The sequence below is a fragment of the Colobus angolensis genome, unplaced genomic scaffold (assembly GCF_000951035.1).
Source record: "Colobus angolensis palliatus isolate OR3802 unplaced genomic scaffold, Cang.pa_1.0 Scaffold15, whole genome shotgun sequence".
In the NCBI taxonomy this organism is placed as follows: domain Eukaryota; kingdom Metazoa; phylum Chordata; class Mammalia; order Primates; family Cercopithecidae; genus Colobus; species Colobus angolensis.
Genome location: NW_012114599.1, coordinates 13,225,483 through 13,247,529, shown reverse-complemented (window position 1 = coordinate 13,247,529; position 22,047 = coordinate 13,225,483). Strand labels below are relative to the sequence as shown.

Here is a 22,047-nt window from a genome sequence, read left to right as displayed (position 1 = left end):
CTCCTCATGTCCCCTGCTGGGTGACAGCCTATATGGGATTCAGACCTAGGTTACTTAGCTTCTCTCCTCAGTAAAACTGATTAATCCGTGGAGAGTGCTTATTCCAGTCTCTGGCACATAGAAAGTGCTCAGTGAGTGTTAGCTGTTATCAGAAGATTAGTCTCAGAGGGTGAAATGTGCTTTATTATCTGTGCTACCTCTTCACCTAGTATAATGAAAAATGTATATCCTTCAAAGTACTTACTTTCAGAGCACCATATTTAATTGTTAGAAGGTCTGGTCACATTTCTTTTCACTCTAGTGGTTCACACTTTTGGATGTGTGCAATTCCCATACCTAGTCTTCTGGTTTACTCTTGGTGATTTGACTAACAGATTTTAGGTTAGAGCATCCATTAATATTTATAAAATGGTACTGTGCATTATTCATGTCCTCAAGTCACATTCTGGCAAGAAGCATTAACGTGTGTCACATTATCTGATTATTGTCATAATATACAGAAGTGGCAGAAAGGGAGATTAAAAGTTTATTATTTAAGTTATTATTTATCTGACATGGTTGAGGCATATTCATTCACTCATTCGACATGTTGTAAATACTGATTTGTGGAAGTGTTGCTTAATATAGTATTGAGGTTAAAAGAAAACTTGAATTAATATTAATATTTCACAAGTAGGAAGACTGAGATCCCAAGATGTTTTTCTGTTATTTCTAAATAATTGACTTTTCTTCCTCTGCCAACAAAGTTACTTTCCAGAAAAAGTTTGCCGCTCAAAGATTCACATTGCTTTGTTTAAATTCATGTGCTCGTCCTCCCTATCCCTATTTGTTCCTTCTGCAGGTATTTATTTTGCTAAGCTACTATTTGCTAAGCCGTATAGTTCAGTGATGAAGAGTAAAAAGTAGATCCTTAGTTTCAAAGAACCCACTTCTGGTAAAGGAAATTAGATGAACAATTTCATTGTGCTGCTGTAAGTGAAGTAATTTTAATAGATATGCAGTAGAAGTCCTACATTGGAAATCATACTTACTTCAGTCCCTATAGAGTGGGGAAATCTAAAGAAAGTATTAACCACTGAGGAGGAGTTTCCAGTGCAGAGGAAGAGAAGTAACTTTCTAGGCAGAGAGAACAGCCATGAATGTCATGAAACAACATGGAACAATAATGCAATTCATAGTCACTCTTACTGGAGGAAGAGGGAGGCATGGCAGAGATGAGGTTGACGAAGTTTGTTGGGATCAAGTCTAAATTAGCTTTGCGTTGTTCCATGCCAGGGACTCAAATGACTGCACGTTGGACTTCATTTTGTAGACCATTGCTTTGCAACTGCATAGCCTTAAGAAGTTTGAGCTGTTCCCTTAATACCCCTTGCTGGGTGTTATTTACTTTAAAGCACCTCCGTAGGAGGATAAAACACTCTGAACCAGGTATGTAAGAGACAGCTAATGACCTGGCTTAATCCAAGGATGCCTTTTTTTAGAGTATCCTGATGAAGAGATCCAATAGGGAATAATTAGACATTTCTCCTAAATACTTTTTTCCTCAACCAAGGTTTATTAATTTTTAAGTCAGAGTGTGTTTGATAACTGAAAATTGATATCCTTTGAAGCTGGATGAACACACAGTTACATCTTTTTACTGGACATTGAAGTTCGGAGACAGCTGCATTGCTTAATCATGGCCTGTGCCTGAATAGAAGGCTGATCTAGCACAGCACAAACATGAACCAGGGGAGAAGACCTGAGATTTTCCTTGGAAACTATTGGATTTTACTCTTAAAGCAGAGGGAATATAAGAGAATGAAGTTCTGTGCCACAGAGTGCAGTCAGACTAACTGCAGCTAGGAAAACATGTAAATGTGCATTAAATACCTACCTTGGTTATTTAAAAAATTTCAGAAATGGAGCCATTCAGTGTCTAACTTTGAGTAACTTCCTGGTAAAACCTCAAAAGAGAAAAGTGATTGAAAAAATACACGTCAGACTATCTGGATGAGTTAACATGCTGTGTGAGACTATTCATCAAAAGCCATTTATAAGATGTCTTAATAATCTTTCCCAAGAACCAGTTTTTTAATTTTGTTAACTGTTTTTGTTGCTTTTATTTTCTCCGTAGATTTATTATTTCCATCCTCCTTGATTCTTTGAACTTGCTCTGTTGCTCTTTTTTCAAGTTGGATGTTTAGTTCATTCTTTTTTTTTTTTTTCACCTACCTTATGCCCTGTGCAATTTCCCTTTAAACACTGTCTTAACTGTGTCCCCATCAATGTTGACACATGGTGCTTCCATTGTTCTTCATTTTTAAGTATTTGGTACGTTTCCTATAAACCCCTCACATTAAAAAATCTTTTTATTATAGAGACTTCCAAATACATACAGAAGTAGGGACAGTTGCGTCATGACAGAGTGCTTCAACAATTGTCAGTTCATAGCCAATCCTGTTTTATTAAATGAGGAGATTCACTGAGACCTCAGCTAGTGAATCCTCTAAGAATGAAGATACTGGAAAGGTCCTGGAAAGTGATATTCATTACATTAAAAGACCTTTGGCTTGCCTTACTCTGCATAGTGACTTTGTTTTCAAAATGAAGTCAAATTGGTCTGATAATGGAACATTATTTTAAATTTAAATTATGACTACCATAGGCATGTGATTCTCTGGCACTGTTCCCAATAAATTGTTAGCATTGTACAATTTCAATAAAGATGCTAGAATCAAACATCAGGATAAAGTCTAAAGGGGCCTCATGAATTACCCATTTCACGTCCTTTTTGTAATTAAAAAATTGGAGCTTAGAGAGATAAATGCCTTGTTCAGGGTCCTGCTGTAAATGAGTGACAGAACTCAGGTTGTGGTCTCCTGGGCCAGGGCCCTCTCCATTACACCATCCCCCATTGGGCTGTTTCTCCATATACAGTTTAAGATGGCTCCTAGGTTAGGCAGAACTGTGAAGTAGGAGAGTTGTGTCCTGTAGCCCCAGTTTCTCCTGTCCTTATTTCTTGTTTCATGAAACATGAAACTGGTGCTTCTCTGTTAGTTGTATTGCTGAGGTGTATGATGAAAAGTGTAGCAAAGGGACATATGCTTACTAACAAATATTTTACTGTAAGTTGATTTATTGTATTGGATCCGTGCTGCTTGTTTTTCAGTGAATTCCTCACTTGGACATAATACAAATCAGTGTTCTTGTTTGTTATACATTTAGATGTTTGCATCAGTTTAAGAGTTAGTCTTCAACAAATAATTGTGTCCACACTTTAGTATTCCATTGTTTGAAAGATTCAGGCTTTGTCCACTCTGGTTTATAGTTACATATGCTTAAAATTGTTTCACTTTGTAGAAATGTCTGTAAAATACATTTTTGTAACATGAATCATTTCTACTGATAACCATAAATTTGCCCTTCCTGCTTTGCACTGATTACAGCACAAGGAAGAGAAGGAGAAGGAAGCACCAGCTTTGGGTACATAGGCCTTAAGCTTGAAGCAGAGAGAATGAAAGCAGACTGTATTCGATTCCTCCTCGAGCAGAACTGAATGCCTGATAACAGCCAGCCAGGAGCTGGGGGAGTTAAGAGCAGCAATTTTACATTACACTGGAGTTTCTAGGCTGGCATGAAAAGAGATGCCAGTATTAGCTATTTGCATCTTCCTGTAGCCACAGGGATATGTGAACAGCTGGAGAATTAATTTGATATATATTCCCAGAAGCTTCTCTTCTGCCAACAGAATTCCATTACTGTGAGCTTCTGAGTGTGTACTGTGAATTTGTTTCTTGCTTTTTAATATCTGCTATAGCATATTTCTGGTGAGTGGATTGCCATATAATGGGGTGCAGCCATCTCTTGGTTTGGAGTAAACTCGATTAACCTAAACAGATACTAGGTGGAAATGGTAAGAATCTGAGTATACAAATGCCTTCCACCTTCAGGATGGCAGAAATTTCATATGAACACACAATTCTTTGTCCAGTAAGTGCACTCATACCTGATAAGTGCACTCATACCTGAAATGTTTTTTTCCATGTTAGTGGAATTTTGGACACCAGCAAGCAGATGGAAAGATATGTTGAAGGGCATAGAGGTTGAATCCAGGACCACTCAAAGCTGGTGTTGCCACAGCTGGTTCCTGTAGCTCCTTAGCACAGGGGATCTGTATCCCCTGGAGCTGCTGCTTCACAAATCTGGTGTTAGTTATGCCTCCATACATCTTGTAAGAGGCCTCATCCTTCATATCCTTCTCAGTGCCCACTTCCCTGCCCTCAGGATGGAAACTTCTCTCCAATTAGCCTTTGCATTGAAAATCTTTCATGTCAAATGTAGAAGGACAGACTTTCAGGCATCACCGAGAATATTGAAAGATATTCTTAGAGGAGAAAGACTAAGTCCAGGACAAGACTGAATGTAGCTATTGGAAGTACAGGTGTTTTCTGCCTTGGCAACATATGTTGTTCACTCTTGTAAAGCAAATAAAAAAACCTACTCATATTCTGCAAAATCATTCATTACACTAAAAATAAGAGCTGTTGGGGAAAAATAGTGTTGGGGAAGGTCACTTAAGACCTATGCAACTGTGTGCATAGAGGATAAATGCAAACAATAAGAACTCAAATAAAAATACTGGCCCAGGTAAGCTGCCCCTAGCATTTATTTGCACCTGGCTCACTGGTAGCCCATCCTTTGCAGTCCTCCATACTCTGAAGCTCATTCTGCCTCCTTTCAGGGCATGGGATGTTGAAGATGTTTACTTTGCATGTAGAACAGTGTTATCAGAATTAAACATAACATCCAGTAGTTTCTTCATCATTGTGGTTTTTCTTTTCTTTTCTTTTTTTTTTTTTAACTACAGGGGCAAGTGTCTCCAGCCTTCTCATTTCTACTTGCAGTTTCCCCAGATAGTTAATATAGAGGACATTTTAACCACCAGAGCAGTCATTTCTTGCACTAAAGAAAGGAATTTAAGCAAAATTTTCAGCCTTTTCTTCAGGTCTTCCATATACTGGTAAGACTTTTAACTGTGAGAAAACTTGCTCCTGATATTTATTTTTATTTATTTTTTTTTGGACAGAGTCTTGCTCTGTCGCCCAGGCTCAAGTGCAGTGGTGCGATCTTGGCTCACTGCAACCTCTACCGCCCAGGTTCAAGCAGTTCTTGTGCCTCAGCCTCCCAAGTAGCTGGAATTACAGGCATGCACCACCACACCCGGCTAATTTTTGTGTCTTTTGTAGAGACAGGGTTTTGTCATGTTGCCCAGACTGGTCTCGAACTCTTGGGGTGAAGTCATCTGCCTTTATCTTAGTATCCCAAAGTGCTGGGATTACAGGCGTGAGCCGCCGCGCCTGGCCCACTTTTGATTTTTTTTGGACCATTAATGTGCTGGGAAAAAATCACATGAGAACCAGCAGAACATCTATAGTATACTGACACCATTTTCCTATTTACCAGTTACATATTAGCTAAATCACATTAAAGAAACATTCATTTTTATGGTTCCACGGTAACTGCTAGAAGACTTACCCAGCATTCTTTGTTACTCCTTGGCCCAAGTGTACCTGCAGGACGTGCTCTTTAGAACAGCAGTTCTCAAAGTGTGGGCTACAGACCCCTGAGAAGCCCCAAGCTCTTTTCGGGTAGTACATCAGGTCAAAACTATTTCCATCATAATATTAACATTTTATTTGCTTTTTTTCTTTTTCCGTTTTGCACTAATGGTGCAAAAAAAAAAAATGGTACATAAAACTCCTGATACTTTAGTATGAATAGAGATTGTGGCACCAAATTGTACTAGTCAGTTATTGTATTCACTGTGTCCTTTCAGTAAAGCAAAAAGATAAGTAATTGAACAAAATAATAAAATAAAAATTAGTTTCCTTGAATGCCCTTGATCAAAACAATACAAATTATTAAGTTTATTACATTTCAGCCCTCAATTACACCTTAATTAATGTTCTGTGGGATGAAATGGGAAATACACATAAAGTAATTCATCTGCATACTGAAGTACAGAGCTTGTCATGAGAAAAAGCAATATATTGCAAGATGTCTTCTGAACATCCAAGTGGAAGTGTTGGTTTAGCAGTTTAATATATCTGGCACTTCACTGTAGTACTCAATATTAGACATATTTGAACATATATGAATTTGAATATATTTATGAAATTAGGTTTCTCTATTTTATACTTAGAAAAAGTAACCTATCTAATATCCTAATTTGGTATCTTGCAGAAATTATAAACTTAAAAATACATTTGCAGAGGTACCTCAGTTGTCTTGACCTTTCAGGCGAGGAGACTACATCTTGTCACGTTTAGGGTACCAGGAAAAAACCTACTTCATGTTGTTAAAGACCAGTACCTCTGTTTTTAACTTTTTTTTTTCCTGTTCAGTCCAAGGAGAAACCAGGAACTGTGTTAGAGAATGAGAACCTTGATTCTTGTGCTGTGTATGTGGATTTACTTAGGAAAAGAGAGATTTTAAAACATAATTTGCCAAATGCTGTTGACAGAACTCTTGGGCTCAGATTTGATTTCTATAATCAAAGCTCATTACATTTTTGCTTCAGTCCTTGTTGATTTTGTTAAATTATTTTACAATGTAATGTTCTGTAATACCAGAAAAGCATTTGTCTCAGTAGCATGTTGTACTTGATCCTATGAAGTGGTGATTGCTAGGGAAACCATTTCCCACGAAGAAAACCAAAGTATTGATTAGGAACAGGCAGAACATTGAAGGAGTTTACTCTCAAAAAAAGAAAATAAAAGTGTCTCAGATGTTGTTAGCTTTAGAGTCAGAGATGCTTCCTGTCTGGACATAGTGGCAGCAATGTTTCTGAGAGGGATGGTCACCTTCACCTGAGCATCTTCAGGTGAGTCTGCTGCTGCTGCCCGGAAACTTCTGCTGAGAAAACAGCAAGGGGCCAGCGGCCTCATCGAAGGCCTTTTAGTTCTGATTCCAGATTTGGGGGAAATGGTCTTCCTGTGGGGTGGCAGAGAAAAGCATGTGGCAGTGAAAACCAATTTGCTGTGAGATGGGCTGCTTGGAAGGACTGTTGATGCCAGCCAGGTAATAAGAGGTTGAAGTCTTAGAGCTGAACGGTGGAGGAGGAGAGTAATGAGAAGTGATGCCTAGTGAGAAATGCGCCCAGTATTCCAAGCATTTCTTTGAAATGTGTTATATAGTGCTGTAATAGTAAGCTTTTAAAACAGGATTTGTATTGTTTAAACAGGTTCTTTATTATATCTTGAAGCATAGTTTTCCTTGTGATGTTTTGTGTATGTGGGTGTGTGTATATATATTTTTTAATCATTTTTTAATTAGGCACTTTTTTGTTAAAAAAAGATACAACTGCATTGACCATACCAGTGACATGTATGTATCTGTGTATATACACATGTATAATACATATATATACATATGTGTATATATATACATATGTGAGTCTTCTTTGTCTACTGGGGAATTATAGTTTACATAAAACCACTATGGTAGGGGAGAACAGGTCTGTGCAGATGTTTGTGGGAGCACGGAGGATGGAGCACCTTGTTCTCCTGGGGCAGGTGGAGAAGGCTTCTTGAAAGAGGTAACATCTGAGCTAGGTTTTGAAGGATGAGCAGGAGATATCAGAGGAAGAAGGGAAGGAGGTATTCCAGGTGGACGACACTCCCAAGTAAAGCACGGGAGCAGTTCCTGCAGGTTTGTGGTGAGAGCCTCAGTGTGCCTAGAGCATTAGGATGTAAGAGGGACTGGTGAAAGACGAGTCTGCCGAAGTGGCTACAAGCCATGCCATGAAGAAGCTGATATTCAGCAGTAAGAAGCTGGGACATTTTCTTGTTGCCAAAAGATAATTACTGGGCAGGTTTGTTTTTTGAGGAAAATGGACCTGGGGACATTGTGGGGAGTGAGGTGGAGTGACAAGAGAATAGTGGCAGGGAGCCAGGTTAGAAGACATTGTGGTAGTTCAGGAGAGTGGTGTCTTCAGGGAGTTCCAATTAGAATGGTGGGAAGGGATGTTTACTGTGGAAAAAGTTCTGCAGTAGAATCAACTCAGTAACTGCACGTATTTATAAGAACAGTAATAAAGGTTTCCTCTTAAAACTATGAAGGAAAGGAGGACAGATATACAGAGTTTTTCAGTAGCTCAAATGTTACTTGAATTTCTTACAAGTTCTTTTAATTCCTAGGGCTAAACTGTCTTTCAGTTATAAATTTGCATATGTAGTTACAAAAATTCCTCCATGGCAAATCTGAATGAACTATAGTAAAATGCTAGTACTACTGGCATGTTAACAGTTAAACAGATAAGCAATCACTTGGATGCACATTTTATTATAACTGAAGACAAATATCACCTTCTTTTCTATGTTGAATTTTTTCAATATGGTGTTCTTTTTCTGATTTTCCTTTCAGAGTACTTTACTAATTTCATTGTTGTCTTGAAGATAGGAATGTACCTTTGTGTGTATATGTTATATGTGTGTGTGTGTATTGCTTCTCTCTCTCTCTCCCCTCCTGTCTCTCTCTCTCTCTCTCGGACCAAATATAGGCTAAATAGGAGAACAAATTTTAAAACATAAATTGTGTGTTGGTATAAACTTCACATCCGAAAGATAATCATTTTACTAAAAGCTGAGGCTTTGATCAAATAAGTGAGCCTGATCTCCTGAAATCAAAACACAAGAGATTTTCTATTCTCCCTTTTCAAAGGACCGCCCTGAAGCTCTTTATGTAGTAAATGACATTCTTGTAAAGACCCTCTTGATGAGAAAATTATTTATTTCAGTCCGGGAGAGCACACTTTTGTCTCACTTATGTGCTGAGCAGTGATGCCAGCAATAAAAACTAACCCTCTAAAAATCAGAGTCATTCATTTGTACTTTTTTTTTTTTTTTGAGACGGAGTTTCACTTTGTTGCCCAGGCTGGAGTGCAGTGGCGCGATCTTGGCTCGCTACAACCTCCGCTTCTCTGTTTCAAGCAACTCTCCTGCTTCAGCCTGCTGAGTAGCAGGGACCACAGGCGCGCACCACCACATCCAGCTAATTTTTGTATTTTTAATGGAGATGGGGTTTCATCATGTTGGCCAGGCTGTTCTCAGGTGATCTACCCACCTCGGCTTCCCAAAATGCTGGGATTACAGGCATGAGCCACCAATCCCAGCCAAAAACAGATTCTTAAGATGGCATTTATACCTGCCTTAGTTTGAGCAAGAGGTTTAAGGTTTCTGAAATTCAAGTACTTTAAAAAATTCTCTTCAGATATGCTTATCAGAAACATGTTTACTATGTAACAGGCAGTACCCATTTCAGGTGGGTAAAGTATCTGTTAAAGATAATGTTAAGTGTGGGAAAAACCCATGTAATGGCCCAAGGATTCATAGAAAGATAGTCTAATTTCCTATAAGAGATGTTTCAACTATGAGGAATATTAAGAATTGAGCCTGCATATGATTCTGTCATATTCATTGCATTTTTTTGGAGCTGAGCCATGATAGATGTTTTTAAAATGTACTTTATTTATTGTGGTCTGCTCCATTCCCTGATCAGAACCTGATTTGGTCTCAGCCTCAGTATTCAGTTACCTCAGCCTGTCACTGAGCTGCAGGCCTTTAGTTTTGTTGTTTCTGACTTTGGGTTGGCAGTGATGGATACTACCAGTCTGTCCCCAAATGCATTAGAGGGGATCCCCTCCACTGTAACTCTTGGTGGTGTCTGATTTTTGATGTTGATTATTAGCTGCCTTAATGTAGTAAGTTGAAGAGCTGTTTTAAATCTGAAGTCGGTCCCTACCAATAGAGTAAAAAATCAGTTTTTAAAGAGTGTCTCACTCAGTTTCCCTGGCTGGAATGCAGTGGGGTGATCAACCTGCCGGGCAAGTGATCCTCCCACCTCAAAACTCCTGAGTGCTGGGACCACAGGCATGCACCACCATGCCCAGCTAGTTTTCTTTTTATTTTTGTAGAGACTGGGTCTCACTATGTTGCCCAGGCTGGTCATGAACTTCTGGGCTCAAGTAATCCCCCTGCCTTGGTCTCTGAAAATGTTGGGATTACAGGCATGAGCCACTGTGCCTAGCCAAAACAGAACTTTTTAAAAAATAATTTTGTAGATTGACAAATGTGACTCTTGTATTGAACATGAAAAAAACCAGGAATCTTTATTTGATATTAAACATTTTTAAAGGCATCTCAATTGTTGTTGTAATAACACATAAGAGAAGTAGTGGTTTTTTGTTTCAAACCTTTGTGCATATAGCTATTTAATGCCTACGTGTATGGCTATTATTTCAGTTTTCTCAGTTACTACGAAGAGATTGGGTTTCATTCATTTGTAAAGTTTCAGCCAGACTGCTTTTCACAAATTGTCAAAATTGAATGTTAATCTTGACATCCCAGTGCATTTTTGCCCTCAAACAGGCCTTTGAATGAAGCTGCAAACACACATTATCTGGTTGTTAATTGTTTTACAGATGAGAACTGGACTGATGACCAACTGCTTGGTTTTAAACCATGCAATGAAAACCTTATTGCTGGCTGCAATATAATCAATGGGAAATGTGAATGTAACACCATTCGAACCTGCAGCAATCCCTTTGAATTTCCAAGTCAGGATATGTGCCTTTCAGCTTTAAAGAGAATTGAAGGTAAGCATTAATTTTTGTTAACCATCCGGTCGTAAGCCTTACCATTATGTAACTCTGAGTAGTAATAGTATTTGAGCTTGAAAAGGCAAAGAGAAGTTTACAGAGAGTGGTAGTTTGTCTAATCCCAACTAAGGTGCATAAAGTTTACCAGGTGCTGATGTGATGAGTGTGTTTCCAAGACGCTATGGAATGGCGGTGCTGTAGTGGTGTGAGCGGGGCCCTCTGTGTCAGCCCTCCTAGGCCACCTGTGCATAATGGATGATTTCACAAGCGGTGTGCTTGAGATCAGCATCTGTTGTCTCCAGGTCCATTCTGTTTGATTTACTGTAGGATGATGCTCCATGAGGAGTGTCTGCTAATTAGAAATGCGGCTCATCTGGCTTGAAAGAGTTATCTCTTTAGCAGAAATGGGAGAGTTATGCAGTGATGATTGAAGGCTTAGGTTGATTTTACTGGAGGCAGGAATCACATAGGGCGTGGAGGGATCATTAGGCAATTCACCTCTGGAGAAAAGTCAGAAATTGCATTCAAGTAACAAGAAAATTATACTGATATGGCCCATAACTTTTGTACATTCATACATACAACTGAGAAAAAACTTCAAGAAATTGAAAATATGACTCATCACCACAGTAATCTCCTGTGGAGTACCCAGAGCTTGGTGTCATGGCTCATAGCCAGAATTCAGAAGGAGTGAAGCCTGGGTTTGGGTCTCAGTTCTGCCGCTGAGCAGCATTAAACTCTTGTAGCCCCTAGTTTCTTCTTGAGGGAAAAAGATGCTGAAAGAGACATTCTTAAATATACCTCTTATCTCTAAAATGATGTCATTGTAAGATGGAATGCTTGGTAATCTAATACCAAGAATTCTTAAAGTCCAAAATTCAAGCTTATAAGGGCAGTAAAGCAGGACTGAAGTTTTGGAAACATACTTCGTTTCCAAGTTATATTAAATGGTAAGGAAGAAGAAATTTGCAGTAGCCTACAAAATAACGTTTCTCTTTGTATTTACCAGTGCTCCTGAGTCATTAGAAAAGAATAGAGTAGAAAACAATAGAAGTAACATTTGCGAATTGCAGAGGATCCTAGAGAACATTTAGTCCAGTCCTTGAACTTGAACATTGGGAAACTGAGCTTCCACGCATTTGATGAGTATCAGTGCTAGTACTAACCACACCAAGTATTTTTCCTGTCACATCATGACTTAAACAATACCATTGGTTACCTAACTCATTTCTGTTGTTCACTTGCCCTTTGCTCCCCACACCCATTGCCTGCCATAAAAGAGTATTTTGCCAACTTCAGTATGTAAACATTTAGGGATACAGATGATGTGATCACATGTCTGTTTACATAGTTAATAATTTAGGGCCGGGCGCGGTGGCTCAAGCCTGTAATCCCAGCACTTTGGGAGGCCGAGACGGGCAGATCACGAGGTCAGGAGATCGAGACCATCCTGGCTAACACGGTGAAACCCCGTCTCTACTAAAAATACAAAAACTAGCCGGGCGAGGTGGCGGGCGCCTGTAGTCCCAGCTACCCGGGAGGCTGAGGCAGGAGAATGGCGTAAACCCAGGAGGCGGAGCTTGCAGTGAGCTGAGATCCGGCCACTGCACTCCAGCCTGGGCGACAGAGCGAGACTCCACCTCAAAAAAAATAAATAAATAAAATAATTTAACTGTGCATACACATTTAAACTCATGTAAAGTCATACAGCAATTTAGAATTATTACTTTTTGCCATTCTTACATTTTTAGGAAACTGTCCTGAATGGTGAATACCTCACCATTGCTATCATTATCTCTACTCAGGCTCCCTTCCAGGTCATTTAATGCCCTGCTCCTGAACATGCCCTCTTCACTGCCACCTAAGTTGTTTCAGATGCAGCAGATTTTGAATCTAAGGATGATGCTATCACAGGAAGTTTTGTCCCAAAACCCAGTATCTCTTCACATAAAATTAGGACACTTGCATTTGCAATTAGTTAGGCATGTATTTATGATCTTTGCAATGTGGAGATTAACTTTATTGATTTTTAAAGTGATTCTAAAAAGGGTGTTTGTGAGATCCAGCATTTCCAATTTTGAGATCATTCCCACAGGAATAATTACGGTATCTGATTGAATTTCTTTAACTGTTATTTTCCAACTTATTATTTCAGATGGCTTCTATGTAATGCAAATGTGGAATTAGTTGAGGTCATTTAAGGTTAATGTATCTTCTACAAACAGTGCTTTGTTATTCAAAATAAAGCACCAGGCAGTATGTGAGATCTTGTGAGAAATCAGGATTAGGGGATTTCCCTTTTCTGAGAAGGAATTTTGAAGGAAAAAGTGTACTTATATTCAGGTATATATTGTATGTGAAAGAATTAGTGATAAAATCATACTTAATAAATATTCACGTCATTAATAGTGACAGAGACTTGGAATTCTATAGGACCTCAGTGCCAAGAAACTTATGATTTTGAATTGCATGATAAGGTATCATGGAGGGTAGACTCTAAACAATTTAGAATAGTGATGATGATGGATTTCAGGAGTGAGGTCAACATAGACGAAAGAAGAAAATGTGGAAGTGGGAATCTGCATGACTTACGTGGAACACACTAGGGAAACTGGTCTGAAAGAGCAGAGTTTTATGTTGGTGGACAATAGGAAATAAAGGTTCGAGGCAGGATAGGACCAGATTATGAAATGTCTTAAACATTGTGCAACAAGCTTAAGCCAGGTAATATGAGCAATCAGAGATCATTGTGGGTTTATGAACAGACAGAATCAGAAAGAAGATGATGAAGTCAACATCAGGCAGACTTTGGTTGTGGTGGAATGCAAAATGAATTAGCAGAGGGAAATAATGGCAGTCAAGAGGCTCATTGGAGAGCTTTTCAGCTGTTTAGATGTGTTACCACAAGAAACTGGACTAGAGTGGCAGCAGGAAAACAGCAAAGAAGAGATGGATATATGCACCATTTTGATGGAAGAACCTACAGTGTCTGCTAGCAGGAAGGGGAAGGATGAAAATTACACAAAATGAAAATTACACAGGTTGGATTCTAGGGTTTCTAACCTGAAATAGTAGAATGATAGTGCAAGTTATAGACGTAGGAAGACTTGAGGAGTCTCGTAATAAAATGGTAATGAAAATAGGGGTAATTGTTTTAGGGGAATGTAGGGTCAAGAAGAGCTTAAGAAAATACAGGAGATACTACAGCGTGTTTGGATGATGACCAGAATGATCTAGTAAGAAGGAAAAGCCAATAATGTAAGAAGGGCGATTGCAGGAGCAAAGACTTTGAGGAATAAGGAAAATAAAATTGTTTCTGTTTCTCAGGGGAGTATAAAACAAGGTCATCATCTGACATTGAGATGGAAGAAAGAGTGTGGAAAATCAAAGAGAAAGAGGAAAATGTAAACAGATACCTTTAAAGGAAAGGACAAATGAATTAACTAGGGAAATGTAGTAGGGTCACCTGCTGGTGCTGACAGCTTACTTGAGGTTAGTGGTTATGCCTTTGAAGAGAGGCCAGCCAGCACAGTTGTGTGATTTTCTCTAGTTCTGATGTAGGTGTGCAGTGTAGGTAAGAGAGGTAGCAGGTTGGGTATTTTCCTGACCATTCTGATAGAAAGAGAGAGAGGGAGTCATGGGGATTGAGAATTATATAAGAGAGCTTTATAGTGATTGCCCATGTAACCTATACTGAGAAGGAGACATAATCAGGGAGTCAGTAATACGGAGAGTAGAGGGGAGGTTCTAGTGGGATTGAAGAATTACTGGAGTGAGATAGCTAAGGAAGTAAGTAGAAATGAATACTTGAAGACAAAGTTATTATTGGTTGTAATGAGGGTTAGAAGTTACCATGGATGATGTAGTGTAGTTGATTGAAGAGGGGTGAAGAACATCACTAGGGGTGGGAGGTCAGGTAGGTGAGTCAGGATGAAGTGCCTCTACCAATGATGAAGATGCCAAGGAATAGTAGCAGGGAAGAGATATGGAGCCAGAAGTTTTGCAGGTAAATGCCACAGCTCTGTGTGGCTGGTGATGTCTAATTGCATATGCTTCAAGTGGACAAAGTTTTATTTTTTAAAGGGGAAAAGGAAGAATGATCTGAAAGTAGCAGTGAGAACAAAGAGGATACCTATGCCCCTACCAGAATTTATAGAATGTGGGAGATAAAGCCATTCCCATTTGAGAAGACTTCAAGGGAGAAAGAGTAGTCAGATACTACCTAGGTTTCAGTTTACACAAGAAGGTGAAGGGAACATCCAGAGGGAAGAATAAGGGCAGAAAGGATTTTGTTGATAAGCTCTAGAAGGCGCAGAATGGGATTTGGGAGGGAGGCTTGTGCAGGGCATGGGTGATTTTGCAAAGCCAAGAGGGGGTAAGATGCAATGATGATGATGGATGACCTGGCGAATTTAGACTTGCTCCCAAATCTCTTACAGGAAGGTGAATAGTCTAGTTAAAGCCTCATTTTAGGGACTATTCTTTGAGTAGTGTATAGTATTAAGGTGTGCAGTGGTGGGCATAGGGCAAGAAGAATTGTATTCTTGGCAGAGCATAATGAGAAAACATGGGTCTCCATTTCTGTGTTTTTGGTGGTTATGCTGAAAATGAATTTGAAATGTTGCTATAACATTTTTAAAAACGTGTGGAAGTTATTGCAGGGCATTTCAATATTATAGACTTATGGAGAATACTGGAAATTTCTGGGCATTGAAAAAGTTCCTGTGTATTACTTATGTTTGTTTAAAAGGAGTTGGTCCTGGATTTTACTCAGTTTTCTAAAATACTTGGAACATATCGCCATAAAATCAGTTTGTCAAAAATATAAAGGAAATAGGATACTGGGTAACAGTCAGCCATGGCTTTGTGCAGAAGAGTTTGTCAGAGTGATCTGTATTTTCTAAGGAAGAGGTCTGAAAAAGGGAATGACCTGCAAGTCATCCCACCTTGATCTTAACAAAGTTTATACTTCTGTGCCTTACTACCTATTCATCAGTGATTTGGTATATGTTAGACTGAGCACCACAAAAGTGAAATTAGTGCACCATGGGCACATCAGTTTGATGCAGTAGTAAAAGCAGTGCCAGCCTCTATAGTGCCAGCCTCTGCAGCTGCCACAGGGGTGTTCTAGGGGTCTCTCTGGGCTCAGTGATCATAAGTAATGTCAGTACCAAAGGTTTCCATGATGCAGTGAGTAAGTTGAACTTTTAAGTTTGCCTGTAATTCCAAGTTAGATACATAGCTTTTTAAAAAATTATTGTAATTCAGTGATCATAATTCAAGAACTAATCAGAAATATGAAACCAGGCCACATTCGATTAAGAATATAAAACACACTGGAAATCATTCATGTGTTCATTTCATCCAGCAAGTATTTATGAAATGCCAGATACATATGCGGCACTGTTGCAGTTGCTGAGGATACAGCTCTCATGGAGCTTAATTCCAAAGGGGGACTTTGACTGAAGTCCTGCCACCGGAACTGTAGCGTGGAGACACTTTCAGCTGTAGCAAGAAACCTGCTGCCATCCCCTAAGTACAGGGAAGACAGAGGCTCCCAGCTCTGTGCCCACCCACATTTTTATACAGGGCTGAAGGTCCATGGAGACCCTGGGAGTCATGCACTAAGGGTGTCTCCTAGGTTTCTCAAACTTGAGAGAACCTGATGGTCACACAGGCAATAAATACATAAATAAACAAGAAAATAGCATATGGTATGATAAAAGCTTTGGAAAACAATAACCAGTATGCTGTGATAGAGAATTACTTGGAGATTTCCTTTATTCAGGGGTGTCGGGGGCATATTCTATGAAAGAAGGGCAGTTCAAACTGAAATCTCAATGCCCAAAGGAGTTTGCCTTATAATGACCTGAGGAGAGAGAATTCTATATGGATGGAACAGCAACTGCAAAAGCTCTAAGGAGAGAACAAGCTTGGTGTGTTGAAGGACTAGCAAGAAGAAACAGTGCGACCAGAATGGAGGGAGGGAAGAAGGGAAGGCCAGACCACCTGAGCCCTTGTAGATGATGGTGAGGTGTATGGATTTTGTGATGAGTACACAGGAAAGCCATTAAAGGACTGTGAGCAAAGGTTTGACGTGATTTGTCTTTTAAAAGATGAATATGGTGGAAAAGGAGACTGGTTGGGGTAGGGAGATGCAAGAGTGTGAACAGAGCTGGCTGGTAGGAGTTCTTTCAGTAGTTCATGTAAGAGAGAATGGGGACTCATACCTGAGAGTTGGAGATGAAGAGAAATAGGTGGATTCGAGGTATCATTGGAAATAGAATTAGCAGAAGTTGTTGATACGGATGTTGAGGGAAAGAGAAATCAAAGAGTACTCTTAGATGTGGAGTTGAAGCAAATTGTAGTGCCCTTTACTATTGGGAGGAGCAGATTTAGGAAGGACTCAAGAGTTTTGTTTTGGGCAAATTATATTTGACATCCACATGGAGCTATTAGTCACAAGGAATTTTTAAATGTAATTCAGTAACTCATTAATTAGAATTCATAGATACATACTCTATAGTGTATAATTACAAAGAGATATCCATGAGAAAAGCTGGATCTCTCCACAAAAAGGTATAACCTCATTGGGAGTTTGTATAGAAAAGTAAAAATAACCTACTTTGCAGTGATTTATCACCAAGCAGGAACTGGCTGAAGGGGTGTCTGTGTTATCCATAAAATGTGTTTTCATAATTGCTGCATCACACATCACATTGGTTAGACTGATGTAGAATATGTGGAACTAGTCCTGCTTGCACAATGAACATTTTGCAAAAGGAGGAAGACACTTAGGGCTTTAGATAATTCTCCTTTGTTTTAACTGAAAACGTTTGGAGAATGTTGAATGGTTTATCCTTTTTGGCTGTTGTGAATTATTTTCTCTAACTATAGAGAAAAAAATGGACAATCAAAAATTGGCATGTGATACTATACGTCATTGTTTTTTATTGAGTGGACAAATAAGAACTGCGCCGCATTCATAAGATGGATAAATCAAGGAAGGTTTTGTGAAGGAACTAGGAATTGAGTCCAACTCTGAGAAATTTGTTGATTGGCTCAACAGAAGGGAAGGAGAGTTTAAGAGCAGCCTTGGATAGAAAAGAGAGGACAGACAGACAGGTACAGATAGGAAGATATTAAGGAGGTGGAGTCAGTGGGCTTCAGTGGCTGATAGACTTTAGAGGATGAAGAAAGGGAAGACTTCCAGATTTGGGGAGGATGATTATCAAGATGAATGCTGGAGAGGAGGTGGTCAGGATAGATTTTGGGAAGATGATGATCAGGATATATTGTGGTGTCATTTATTAGAATGTGAAATACAAGGAGAGCAGCTTTGTGGGAGGTTGCATGAGGTAGATACTCGATTTGTTTGGTTATATTTGAGGTATCTATGGAGAATAAAGAGGAGGATGAGGGTTACAGGTCTGGAACTCAGGGAGAGATCTGAGCTGGAGATAAGGATTTATGAGTCACCCTCTGAGGGAGATTGTGGTGTCTAATGACTTTTGAGTAATAAATGATGTGAGGAGTATGACCTTTTTTAGGAAGATTAATGTGACAGTAATATGCATAATGGAGGAAAAAAGTGACCGGCAGTGTTAACACACCAAGAGTGAGATAAAAGGACGCCGTGCAGTGAAGCTGGTGGAGGAAGTGACTCCTCTGAGGACTGCTACTGTCAGCCAAGTGAAAGTCTAAAGCACAATTGCCAGCGCCCGTGATATTCAGATGTATAAAATGGAATATATTATTTTAATTAATTGTTCATTGATTGGTTGACTAATTTGTACTCCCTTGTTCAAAAAAGCCTTTAAAAGTATTTGATTGTAGTAGAGCTGGTCAGATCCACACCTGGGATTAGAGCTAGCTTAGAGTAGAAGCACTGAAATGATTAAGTAATTGGATAGAGAGGTCAAGAAACAGGATTATAGTCATAGACTCTTTCAGTCCAGAAGGTACTCAGTGTTCTCTACAAGTACCTTCTGAGGCTGCCGCTTTCGTTTTAGAGCTGCTTTAATTGTTGATTCATTCATGCATTTATTCATGTATTCATTCAAAAAGAACGTATTGAGCACATGCCATGTGCCACTACTCCTCAGATTCACCAGTGCAAATTGACTTTGCTTTTACCTGAGGACTATTTTCTAAAGGACCTAAATTGCAATGCATTTTCGATACACTATGGGAGCCTACTTTTTTTGTTTTTATATTTTGATTTTATATAGTATGGCTGTGTTCTCTGAAATGAAACTAATTTTTACACAAAGACTTCTGTTTTATAGCCTTTTTTTCTTTTCGTTTTTAAAAGCCTAGATAACAGTTGCCTCAGATCATTAACTTAATTATCCTGTACTCTAAATTTACCATTTCAGTGCTACCAAAGGAAATGGTAATATCATGAGTTTCTTATTCCATTTTTAGTTTTTTACATTTCACTTATTTCACATTTTTTTTTCTTTACACAAGTAAAGTGTACGTGCTAAATTTTTTTCTCGATTGTTACCTTGTCGTTGGTCTAGAGGCTATAGTACAACCCTGTGCTGTGTGTGGCCTAATAAAATGTTGTAAATCTTATGTCATCTGTAATGTTTGTCAGTAAACAAATCTTTAGTATTTAGAAAGAAATACTATACCATATTTTTATTTATATAACTTTTTTTTCTCAAAAGCATTTTGGGTTTTTTTTAATGTGCGTGGGGTAAAATGCTCACACAAAACACACAAGTGAATGTGATCTAGTGGAGCTGGGAGTATTAGCATTCATGCCGCCTTTGAGATAGTGCACCAGAATTTCCTCTTAACGTTCCTGCCACTAGAACCACTTCATGGAGACACTTTTCAGCTGTAGCAAAAAACCTGCTGCCATTGCATAAGCACAGGGAAGATAGAGGCTCCCAGCTCCGCCCCTACCCACATTCCCATACGGAGCTGAAGGTCCATGGGAAGCCTGTGCATCATGCACTGAGGGTGTCTCCTAGGTTTCTCAAACTTGTGAGAGCTTGATGGTCACACAGAGAGCTTGCTTAACTAGGACTAGACTAGGGCTAGGGAAATCTGCATTTCCAGCAAGCCCCAGGAGAAGCTGTTACTGCCCATTTTCACCACAGTTTGAGTAGAAAAGTTATAGAATGTTTATGTGAATCGACTTCGCTGCACAGAGAAATGGATTTGTTGTGCTGATTTCAGAGAACATCGTATCTTCAAGTAGTCACTGGACCTAATTTTGATTTCCGTTACTTCTTTCATTGTTTTTTAGAAAAGCGTATCTTATACATTGCTTTGCTTCAAATGTTAATGGTAATGGTTTCATTATGCAATTAAATTTTTTTTTCTCAAGTAAATGTTAAAAATGAAATATTTCATATTATACAGGACCACATGATAAGAGACGAAACAAATCCTGGGACTCAGATGCCGAAAAAATCATTTGCTTTTAATAGAGTTGATCCTTTACATAGGTTTACCCATTTGGCCTTTGCTAAACTTTACAAATATATCTAAAACTTTATGTCTATGGATTTTTTTTTGGCAATTAAATTGATATCCTATATGGCATTAAATGCCATTATTTCAAAATATTTCCTAATATGTTATTGACTGTAGTAGAAATAATCATTAATTCACAGAATCAGATGTACTAAAAATTAAATTATATGTTCTCCAAAAATATAATTGCTGTTTACTATAAGACTATTATATAGTAGAGTTAAACTAATAAGACAGTTGTTACAAATGATCACCACTGTAATTGTTCCATTGGAGGGAGGATGGAAATGGGTGGGTTGTGTACATTTTATAAGGTTTATGAAGTTTAAGGGAAAGGATTTTGGGGAAAGCTGTTGGCCTTTCCAAACGGCTGTTAATATACTCATTGATAGTAGAATATATGACCTTAGATGGCACTTGGGAAGCTAAAGGAAAAATCAGCTGGGACCTTGATGATAATGAGGTCCCTGACCCACCTGGAAGGTGAGGTTAAATGTGTTTTCCTCTGGTCAAGGGAAGGGAATTCCAGATCCTTTGCTCATGTCAGGAAGAGCCTTTGTGGGGGCCAGGACTTAGTGTTTTAAACTTGATAAGTCTTATTAGTATAACTATGCTAATATTTGACCCCCCCCCCAAAGAAAACAAAGGAAACCTCTCAAACTCTGATTCTTATTTATCCTGAAACCAAGCATTCTGTATTGCAAGGACCATGCCTTCTTTGCTTCAGGACTTTCATGTGTACAGATTCCTAAATTTTAAGTTACTCAGCTGCTTCATTAAACTTACTTATGATAGATTCTAGTTTTCTTAGGCTAGTTACATCTGAAAGTGATACTATGCTTGTGAATGTATTGCTTTAGCTCATATAAATTCTGTAAAGAGTTTATTTTAGGGGAATCCAGTTAACACTGCTTATCAAGTTTAGAAAAACTAAGTCCTGGTCCCCACAAAGGTTTTTCCTGACATGAGCACAGGATCTGGAATTCCCTTCCCTTGACCAAAGGAAAACACATTTAACCTCACCTTCCAGGTGGGTCAGGGATCTCATTATCATCAAGGTCCCAGCTGATTTTTCCTTTAGCTTCCCAAGTGCCATCAAAGGTGCTTGTTTATAAGGTAGTAAAACCGTTATGCAACTTTAAATCTTATCCCACTCTGTTTGTAAAGACACAAATTGACAATATTCTTTATCTTTTCTTTTTTGGAGCATATATACATAAGTACATGCACATACACATATTCGTGTGTATGTTTATGTATATCTGTAAACGTAGATATATAAAGTGACTTTAAAATGTAAGTACATGTGTTTCATTTTAAATTCTAGCAATGTCATTGGGAAAGAAAGTGTAGACAAAGTGACATTTTTGTAAGTAGTATACTTTTATTTCCATTGACAGTTAAATCAATGTTTAAAACTTTTTTGTTATAGATATAAATTTTGGGAAGAATTGTCCTTAGAAACATGTTTTAAATCATTGTTTTGATGTCTTGATAACTGGTACCAGGAAAATAAAAAGGGTTACCAAAAGGCAGAAACCAGTTTCAAATTATCTGGGAAATAAAAACAGGAAACTCAGGGAACTTGGCCTGAGACCAGTTGGAGAGGAGCAGTTGTTGATTGAATAATTATACCTGCATTTTAACTGTTGGAAGTCATACAGTGACCTTCTGGTTGTTGTGATTTCTTTGCCCATCAAAAAAAAAAAAAAAGTCATGCTTAAATATTTTACATCCAGTTACCAACAGGAGTGTGAGTGTAAAGGAGCCTTTTTATTCCTACACATTAGGTTACAAAAAGGATTGGTACAAAAAACAAATGTTCCAGTTGACATTTAGAGTGATACTTTCTATACAGTCATCTGTAAACAGCATAATAATTTCTATACCTCTCATTCATGGATTTTTTTTCACCT

At 38.6% G+C, this 22,047-nt stretch overlaps 1 protein-coding gene across 1 annotated transcript in view; it reads left to right on the top strand.

Moving 5' to 3' along the window:
• CRIM1 (cysteine rich transmembrane BMP regulator 1 (chordin-like)) overlaps nucleotides 1–22,047 on the top strand; it is a 197,723-nt gene that overhangs the window by 29,584 nt on the left and 146,092 nt on the right. Inside the window, exon 2 of the mRNA XM_011935981.1 lies at nucleotides 10,463–10,636. Within this exon, the coding sequence (XP_011791371.1) occupies nucleotides 10,606–10,636 (31 nt within the window). The 5' untranslated portion in view covers nucleotides 10,463–10,605. The remainder of the gene's footprint in view (nucleotides 1–10,462; nucleotides 10,637–22,047) is intronic.